The 9,965-nt window shown below is 36.4% G+C and overlaps 4 protein-coding genes across 4 annotated transcripts; all 4 read left to right on the top strand.

The window, feature by feature from the left end:
* Nucleotides 1–438: 438 nt before the first annotated feature.
* Nucleotides 439–1,206, top strand: NAEGRDRAFT_34412 (uncharacterized protein; the record flags this gene model as incomplete). Its single annotated transcript, XM_002675972.1, has 1 exon — nucleotides 439–1,206. One exon carries the CDS (start codon nucleotides 439–441, stop codon nucleotides 1,204–1,206), a length of 768 nt encoding a protein of 255 aa, XP_002676018.1.
* A 668-nt stretch (nucleotides 1,207–1,874) lies between these two features.
* Nucleotides 1,875–5,788, top strand: NAEGRDRAFT_34407 (uncharacterized protein; the record flags this gene model as incomplete). The annotated part of the gene is made up of 5 exons (XM_002675973.1): nucleotides 1,875–2,121; nucleotides 2,179–2,375; nucleotides 2,416–2,559; nucleotides 2,601–2,980; nucleotides 5,338–5,788. Coding segments are annotated over 5 exons (1,419 nt in total), but the record flags the coding sequence as incomplete, so codon positions are not given.
* Nucleotides 5,789–6,470: 682 nt separating this feature from the next.
* NAEGRDRAFT_34345 (uncharacterized protein) lies at nucleotides 6,471–7,998 on the top strand (the record flags this gene model as incomplete). The annotated part of the gene is made up of 5 exons (XM_002675974.1): nucleotides 6,471–6,720; nucleotides 6,764–6,960; nucleotides 7,010–7,153; nucleotides 7,198–7,580; nucleotides 7,659–7,998. Coding segments are annotated over 5 exons (1,314 nt in total), but the record flags the coding sequence as incomplete, so codon positions are not given.
* A 975-nt stretch (nucleotides 7,999–8,973) lies between these two features.
* Nucleotides 8,974–9,605, top strand: NAEGRDRAFT_4931 (uncharacterized protein; the record flags this gene model as incomplete). Its single annotated transcript, XM_002675975.1, has 2 exons — nucleotides 8,974–9,148; nucleotides 9,358–9,605. Coding segments are annotated over 2 exons (423 nt in total), but the record flags the coding sequence as incomplete, so codon positions are not given.
* Between the last annotated feature and the right edge of the window lie 360 nt (nucleotides 9,606–9,965).

Here is a 9,965-nt window from a genome sequence, read left to right on the forward strand (position 1 = left end):
CATTCATCTCTTGAAAGATTGGTTATTGAGTAATTTGTTTTACATGATTCGGAAAGTTGTTGTTGATCATCAGATTTGATTTTCCCGCTCATCAATTTCCTCTTGGATTACCTTTTCATTTTTTTAAAATTATGAGAAAATATTTTGAAATAATTTTCATGGGTAGGTTTACACTCTTGAAGATTGAATTCACAACATAGTCAATTAAGATCTCCATTCTTCAAATTTTTCATATGAATTTGGAAGAATCCCAAAGTTGGAAATTGGTAAAAATTGTTGCGCACTTTTATTGCAATTAAAAACTTGCCTTGCACATTCTAATAATACGCACTCACCGCACCTCCTTAGAAAAAAATCATACGAGGTGAGAATATTTCAAATAAATAGTCTGTATGAAATATTCATCTCATTCTCCAATTCAAAACAAAACACAAAAACATGTCCTCAAACAATAATCAATCTAAACTCGTCGTTATTACTGGAGCTAGCAGTGGAATTGGTGCTACAACTGCTGTCGAATTTGCTGCCAAAGGTTACAAACTTTTATTGTTGGCCAGAAGATTGGACAGATTAGAGCAATTGGTAAAAGATTCAAGCAATAGTTTGTCATTTGAAAATACTGTTATTCATCAATGTGATATCATTCAAGTTGACCAAATTAAGGAAGGTATTGAAAAGGCCAAAAAGCAATTCAACATTTCTTCTGTTGATTGTTTAATTAACAATGCAGGTGTCATGTTGTTGCAACCACTCCTCACTCAACCATTATCCGATCAAAATCAAATGTTTGACACAAATGTAAAAGGTCTCTTGAATGCATCACACGCTGTCCTCAAGGAAATGGTTGAAAACAAACAAGGCACCATTATCAACATTAGTAGCATTGCGGGAACTAAATCTTTCCCTTCAGCAGCTGCCTACTGTGGTACCAAACATGCTGTTCATGCAATTTCTGAAACTTTGAGAAGTGAAGTTGCTGGTTCAAAAGTTAGAGTTGTGATTGTTTCTCCTGGCTTTACAGAGAGTGAATTGTTAGGTCACAATGAAAAGGAAAACTCAGAAGGATTTGAAGCAATGGTCAACTCATGGGAGATGGGAGCTCTCAAATCCAAAGATATTGCTGATGCCATTCTTTATGCCTATGAAGCACCAAAGCATGTTTGCGTAAGAGAAATTAAATTAGCCCCAACAGAACAAACTGTTTAAACAATAAACCTTATTTAAATTCTCAAATAACAGTTACTTCTCCCAACAGCAAGTGAACTGATCATGCGACGAGGAATTAATATTTTCCAATTTATTCAAGTCACCAACCTTCAACTGTATGTCAACATTGTTAATTCATTCCCTATCGCATTTCCATCATCCAAAAAACCGTAATTCCTTTCCATACTGATATGGTTATGAGGGAAATTTATCATCCCAAAAAAAAGCGCCTCTGTTCACCCTTGATGGCTACGTAGCTCTTTTGTTTTCGGAAGGTGAACGAGACATCATACCACCATACCATGTATTCAACAGCCATAATTGTATGCACTTTCAACAATGGTGGTGGTCTTGTGGCGTTCACAGTTGCAATCTTCATTCAAAAGAAAAATGTTTAGAAATCTAGATAGATTCTCTGTTAAATTAATTGCTTCGATATTATTCTTGTTGACTATCACTTCATTGGTTGTGAATGTTTCAGCTGATACTACCATCACAGAATTAGCTTCGGATGTAGATGCTGGTTGGACTTTGATAAATGGTGCTCTCGTAATGTGTAAGTATATATTTCAATTGACCCAAAGTCTAACCTTCCATTAAATTGAATTAATAGTTATGCAGGCTGGGTATGTTAAATATTGGAAATGTAATTTCTGAAATAATCTAGTTTCGCATTCCTGGAAGCTGGTGGTGTTCGTTCTAAAAACGTTGCCAATATCTTATTGAAAATTGTCATGTCTGTTGCCATTTCAACAATGGCTTGGTTCTGTATTGGTTATGGAATTGCTTTTGGTGACCAACTTACAGAAACCAGAAATGGGTTCTTTGGAAATTCTGGATTTTTCATGCTTGGAGGAGGAGAGTCAAACTCACAATTCTTTTTCCAATGGAGTTTTGCTGCCGTTGCCAGTTCGAGTAAGTGTTTCTTGTGAATTTTGATCTGACATGTGCTGTTCCAATTAACATCTGTAGTTGTAAGTGGTGCCGTGGCTGAAAGAATGAATTTATCTGCATTCTTCATGTGTTCATTCTTAATGACTGCCTTCATTTATGCACCTGTTGTCCATTGGATTTGGTCCTCGACAGGTTGGTTGTCAGGATTCAATAAGGTATTTTTCAGAGTGGGAAATGTTGGTGTGGCTGACTTTGCTGGTGGTGTCGTTGTTCACGTAAGTATTTAGAATTTTGCTGCTTTCTTAATTGTTATAGTTGACTGGAGGAATTTGTGGCCTCGTTGGAGCTGTAATGGTTGGTCCAAGAATTGGAAGATTCGTCAATGGAAAAGCTGTCAAGATCGAAGGACACAACAAGACATTAGTTTTGTTGGGTGGCTTGATTTTGTGGTTTGGTTGGGTAAGTATTCTCTTCAGTATTTTGATGGCTTACTCTTTAAGTATGGATTTAACGCTGGATCATCCACTCTTAGTGGTGGTTTATCTAAAATTGCTGGTTTTGCCAGTACCAACACAACTATTGCTGGTGCTGCTGGAGCCATGATGTGCATGTTGTGGTCTTGTCTCCAAAGTGGACAATATGACCTTACTGAAAGTTTGAACGGTTGCTTGGCAGGTTGTGTCGCAATCACACCAATATGTGCCTTTGTTGAGCCATGGGCTGCTGTTTTGATTGGTGCCACAGGTGCTATGGTTTATATTGGTGGAGCCTGGTTATTAGAGGTTTTGCATGTTGATGATCCAGTGAGCGCCGTTCCTGTTCATGCATTCTGTGGTGCTTGGGGATTGTTCTTGGGTGGATTATTCTCCACAAAATCAAGGTAAGTAAGCTAGTTCATTAATTCCTTAATATCTTCTAGTATTGCTCTCTATTTTGGTCTTGATTCCTCTTCGACATACTATGGTTTGTTCTACAGTATGAATTGGGAATTGTTGGGTGTGAATCTTTTTGCTATTGCTGTTGTAACTGTTTGGGTAACCTTCGCTTCAGTAATCATGTTCTTCTTCATTGATATCACCATTGGTTTGAGAGTTCCTCCACAAGATGAATTAGTTGGTTTGGATCACAAGTATGGTGGTGTTGCCTACACCAATGAAGATATTCATCATAGTTATGGTTTTGGAGGTGAGTCTGGAACTGAACATTCCTTAACACGTTCAGCCTACAAGACTGCCCGATCCGTCAAGACTAGCAATACTACCTCTCAACGTTCAAATGGTTCTTCCTCTCGCAAATAGAGTAGCAATATTATATCCTCTCTAATATTCGTCATCAATTTCCTTCTCCCTTACTACCTATCCTTTTACTTCCCAAGTTTTTGTATTTTTAATAGTAAGTTACAAAGCCTCTCATATTTCATCATGTACAAATACTTTGCAACTTTGTAGAATTGCCTTACATCATTTCTAACATTTCTTTTATCAGCCTTGATATTAGCCTTTCAGTGATTCGCTGTGTTTGCGTACTTTGTCATTTACCGCTTTTTTCTTTAAGAAAGACTTCCAATCTTATTATGGCTGTGCGCGCAAATTAATCCAAAAGAAAAAATGTCTCACGTAACTTGGTGTCTCTACGTGGGAGAAGCAACATTACAACATTCTTTCAGTCTTCATCAAAACAATAATGCTAATGGATTGTCATTTCCGAGTATAAAATTTAGAAAGGACACTATATGGTTTTGTATGATAATAATGATGATGATTTTGGAATGAAAATTGTGGAATGTTCGGGACAGACTGAAGGATCATCGACAACTATAACAACAACAGAATTGGCTAGTAGTGTGGATGCTGGTTGGACTTTGATGAATGGCGCATTAGTGATGTGTAAGTATGGGTGGTTATTGATTTTAGTTGATGGTTTTGATAGTTATGCAGGCTGGGTAAGTTTAGGAAATTATATCGGATTCGAATAATGTCATGATGATAGTTTTGCATTTCTTGAAGCTGGTGGTGTTAGGTCGAAAAATGTGGCCAATATTTTGCTGAAAATTGTAATGTCAGTTTCCATCTCGACAATGGCTTGGTTCTGTATTGGTTATGGAATTGCTTTTGGTGACCAAAAGACTGAGACGAGAAATGGCTTCTTTGGAAATGCATCCTTCTTCTTATTGGGTGGAAATGAAGATAATAATTATTTTTTCTTTCATTGGAGTTTTGCTGCAGTGACCAGTTCAAGTAAGTATGAGAGTTCAATAGCAAGTTAATGACCTATTTGAAAAGTTGTGAGTGGTGCTGTTGCTGAAAGAATGAATTTGTCTGCATTCTTCATGTGTTCATTCTTAATGACAGGATTCATTTATGCACCAGTTGCTCACTGGATTTGGTCTACAACTGGTTGGTTGTCAGGATTCAATGAAACCATGTTCAGACTCGGCTATGTTGGAGTTTCAGATTATGCTGGTGGTGTTGTTGTCCATGTAAGTATCTGTTATAGCTCAATAACAATTCACAATTCAAGTTGACTGGTGGTATTTGTGGCCTCGTTGGAGCCATTATGGTTGGTCCAAGAATTGGAAGGTTTGTTAATGGTAAAACTATGAAAATTGAAGGTCACAACAAGACTCTTGTCTTGTTGGGCGGTTTGATTTTGTGGTTTGGTTGGGTAAGTATTATTTCACTAATTATCATTACAATAATCAATAACAAGTATGGATTCAATTCGGGCTCAGTATTAAAATTGAGTGGTGGAATGTCAAAGATTGCCAGCTTTGCAAGTACCAATACAACACTTGCAGGTGCAGCAGGTGCCCTTATGTGTATGTTGTGGTCTTGTTTCCAAAATGGGCAGTAAGTAGTTCAATAAGGTTTACCCTCTCTAATATATCACAAAACTCTACTAAGGTATGACCTTACTGAGAGCTTGAATGGTTGCTTGGCTGGCTGCGTTTCAATCACGCCTATTTGTGCCCTCATTGAACCATGGGCCTCTGTGATTGTAGGATCAAGTGGAGCAATTGTTTACATTATAGGAACATGGTTGCTTGAATTCTTTCATGTTGATGACCCAGTGAATGCAGTACCAGTGCACGCATTTTGTGGAGCTTGGGGATTATTGATGGGAGGATTATTTGCCACTAAGCAACAGTAAGTGTTTCAATTTATCCAAATCTCCTAACAATGTCCGAACAAATAATTTCCAATTAATTGTTTTCAATAATTAATGTGATTATGAAAGAATGATTCTCCTATATTCTCTTCCAGCCGATAACCCATACTATGGAGTATTTTATAGTTATAATTGGGAATTGTTAGGAATTAATTTGTTTGCCATAATTATTGTAACCATTTGGGTTACTTTCTCATCCGTAATCATGTTCTTTTTAATTGATATCACAATTGGTTTGAGAGTTCTTCCACAAGATGAACTAGTTGGTTTGGATCACAAGTATGGTGGAATGGCCTATAACAATGAAGACAATGTCCACATTTTCAGTGCTTCCTCATCAGAAAATACTCTAGCCAAACAAGCTTACAAAACAGTTCAATTCGTCCAACAACAAAAGAAATACTCAAACACGACTACAGAACTATCAGAACAATTAGATTCCCAACACTCTGTCGGATCATTTAATAGCAAACCTCATCGTCCTTACCAACATCAACAACAACAACAACAGTGGAGGTAAATTTTTGTCGTTGGTTCTTTCGTGCTGATTGAAGTTTAGATTGTTCAGTTTAGCAAAGTTTCTACACAAAGAAGGCCACAAAAGAACTTGTTTATGTTGAAAATTGAAAGATAGCACCAATCGGTCAAGAAGAATTCGTTCCCGCACATTTTTGCAAAGTGTGAACTGAACATTGGAAACCAAAAACAAACAACTTGCCAACAATCGATTGGTTCACCCTTGCCCACCACCACCAACAACAATAATGGATGATGTTGAGTGCCACAATCTTCATTATTTCGCTTTTTATCATACAACAACAAAAAGAAATAATTAACAACAAATGATAGAGAGAACGAGAAGAAATAATTATTTGGCTGTTGGACTTACTGTGGTAGTACTGTTGCTGACGTGCTTTGAGCAGCAAGTAAAAGCACAAACATTATCGGCAGCAGATGTAGATATTGGTTGGACATTGTTGAACGGAGCCTTGGTTATGTGTAAGTTTTGCTCATCCACACATTGATTGTTGACACATTTATTGTGGCCATTATTGAATTCTCGGTGATTGTTCTTGTAACATTTTAAATCATTTGATGAAATCAAATCCTAAATAATTAATTAATTTGGACTTGAATAGTTATGCAAGCAGGGTGAGTGATATAATTTAATCCATTATTTCTAATTTGAGCTGTTATAAAGATTTGCATTTCTTGAAGCTGGTGGTGTTCGTTCTAAAAACGTTGCCAACATCTTATTGAAGATTGTCATGTCTGTTGCCATTTCAACAATGGCTTGGTTCTGTATTGGTTATGGAATTGCTTTTGGAGATAATGCAATGAGTGAAACTAGAAATGGATTCTTTGGCGTTTCGTCCTTCTTTTTATTGGGAGCTAATGAATCTCATCATATTTTCTTCTTTCAATGGAGTTTTGCTGCTGTTGCCAGTTCAAGTAAGTTTAGGCTTTTTGAATAATTTTTGACCTATTCGAATAGTTGTGAGTGGTGCCGTCGCTGAAAGAATGAATTTATCTGCATTCTTCATGTGTTCATTCTTAATGACTGCCTTTATCTATTCTCCAGTTGCTCACTGGATTTGGTCTACAACTGGTTGGTTATCAGGATTCAATAAGACTTTATTCAGAATTGGTACTGTCGGTGTCACTGATTATGCTGGTGGTGTAGTTGTTCACGTAAGTATTTCGATATTCCATGAACATTCCAACATAATTGTGTAAATAGTTGACTGGCGGAATTTGTGGCCTTGTTGGAGCCATTATGGTTGGTCCAAGAATTGGAAGATTCGTCAATGGAAAAGCTGTCAAGATTGAAGGACACAACAAGACTCTTGTCTTGCTAGGAAGTTTCATTTTGTGGTTTGGTTGGGTAAGTATTATTTCAATAACTTGTAAATTCTAATTATGGAATAGTATGGTTTCAATGGTGGTTCAACTACTGCATTGAGTGGTGGCTTGTCCAAGATTACAAGTTACGCCAATACTAACACAACCATTGCTGGTGCTGCAGGTGCTCTCATGTGTATGTTTTGGTCTTGTCTTCAAAGTGGACAATATGACCTTACTGAAAGTTTGAACGGTTGTTTGGCAGGTTGTGTCTCAATTACACCAATTTGTGCCTTTGTTGAGCCATGGGCTGCTGTTCTGGTTGGTGCCACAGGTGCTATGGTTTATATTGGAGGTACTTTATTATTGGAATATTTACATATTGATGACCCTGTAAGTGCTGTTCCTGTTCATGCATTCTGTGGTGGATGGGGATTGTTCTTGGGAGGTTTCTTTGCCACAAAGGATTTGTAAGTACTTGTTCTCAAATATTAATACTGACCTAATGTTTCTCAAAATAGACTCATACTCTTCTATGGATTGGACAGTACCGATTTTGTGACCTATGGTGTCTTGTACAGTTTGAATTGGGAAATTTTGGGTGTTAACATGCTCGGTATTGCAGTTACCACCATTTGGGTTGCATTCTCTTCAGTAATCATGTTCTTCTTCATTGACATTACCATTGGTCTGAGAGTTCCTCCACAAGATGAATTAGTTGGCTTGGATCACAAGTATGGTGGTGTTGCCTACAATAACGAAGATGTTCACCACTATGGTTTCTCAAACAGTGCCTCAGAGAGTACACTCGCTAACTCTGCCTATAAATCAGCCAGAAGTGCTGGTAGTAAAAGATCTCACAGAAGAAAATCAGTTGCTAAACCATAATTGTCATTGTGACAATACGAAACAATTCGATTTATCTGATTATGTATTATAAACTAATCATTCTTAATACTCAATATCGATTAATAGTCAATTACCATATGCAATTTTACAACAATACTTTACAATATCAATATGAAACTCTTTACTAGTAACTTAATCTTTTTGGATTGACCTCATGGTCAGCACAAACTCCATAAACAATTTCAACAAATTATTGATCGCATAACATTGATTTCAACTCTTGATTATTTAAATTGTCAACTCTCCATATTTTTTAGGAACTTTCTTAACCAATTGCTTTCAATAATCATCTTCCTCAATCGGACGAAAGTCAGAAAAAGAGTTTTACAAAAAATGAGCATTTTCACCCAGAGCGAAGATGGCTATTATTATCAATCTCTTTATTTTGTATTGAGTTTCGAGTATTTAATCTGAAACAGTTTTTCAAAGTAAAGAAGAAAAAAAACGAAACTCTGGTGAAACTATTTTGTGGATTAGTGACCATCATTCTTTTGAGTACTATTAACGCAGTAATTGAACAATAACTTTCTAATACCTCTCCGAAACACCGTTCATTTTAAAAGGAACATTGTTAACGAACTCATTTTTCAAACAATTAGAACATTAAGTTAAGAATCTAGACGAAACTATCAAAAAAAAGGAGAAACAATGCCCAATAATCAGCAGTTTAGAGCAATTCCTTCATCTTCATCACGAGCACTCGACATTTCTTCATCTACAGATCAAATACTTAACGGAGATTCGAATAACAAGTTTCCAACAAGAGATTGTACCTCCTCAAACAGTACATCCACAACAACTGAAGATTATTCAGGGGAAGATGGTGCTGACTATCAATATGAAGATGGAGCTCTTCAAGAAGAAACAGAAGAAACTAATGGAGACGAAACTTATTCTAATCTTGATTTGAATACTGTCAAGTTATTTGTTGGACAAATTCCATACTCTTATGGTGAAGATAATTTATATCCATTATTTTCACAATTTGGTCCAGTTGCTGAAATTGTTGTGATTAGAGACAGATTTACATTCAAGTCAAGAGGATGTGCTTTCGTCTCATTTCGTAGTAAGCAAGATGCGGACACATGCATTAGAGAACTCAATCAAAGATTGAAACTGCCACCTGTAAGTATATTTGATATGTGATAATTTTAACTTATTCGAATGGTTTCAATTGAACACCTTTTTTATTCGAAACTTAGTTAAATACCCCTCTCAGAGTTAAATATGCCTACACTGAGCAACAATTAGATATTGTTAATGATAATTTTGTAAATAATGCTCCAAATCTAACTACTTCATCCTCGCCTAATGATTCCAATAGTGAAAAATCTCAAGATTTGACAATTGCCTCAAATTTCCTCTCCTGTCTCAATATAGATAAGTATGAAATTGGCGTGCCTCATCCAGAAAACAAGCTCTTTATCAGAAATATTCCAAAGAATGTTACTGAAGATGAGCTCTCAACTCTATTCGAAAGTTTTGGCGAAATTCTTGACGTTGTCGTATTGAGAACGACCATTCATACTTCAAAGGGATGTGGTTTTATCAAATTTACCAATTCAGAATCAGCTGATATGGTCATTAACACCTTCAAGAGAGAAATCATTTCACCAATTCAAGAATATCAACAAGGAGCTCAACAAGAAGGAACAACTATTGGTGGACCTTCTAATCAAAGATTGGTCGAGTTGACTAACAAGCTCCTAGAGAGTAGTTTCCTTATGAAGGGAGCTATCACTCCTCTATTGGTTAGATATGCTGATAAGGATTATGTACCAAGTCAATCAACACAAGATGAACATGTCTATAATTCAACAACTACTGGTGGTCATGATTATCACTCTACAAATGGAAATCATGGAGGTCATTACAATCCAAGAAGAAGGAAATCTTATCCATTGTCTTATCATAATAATAATAATAATAGAAGAGGATCCTATCAT

The sequence above is a fragment of the Naegleria gruberi genome (genome assembly GCF_000004985.1).
Source record: "Naegleria gruberi genomic scaffold NAEGRscaffold_30, whole genome shotgun sequence".
Classification (NCBI taxonomy): Eukaryota; Heterolobosea; class Eutetramitea; order Acrasida; family Naegleriidae; genus Naegleria; species Naegleria gruberi.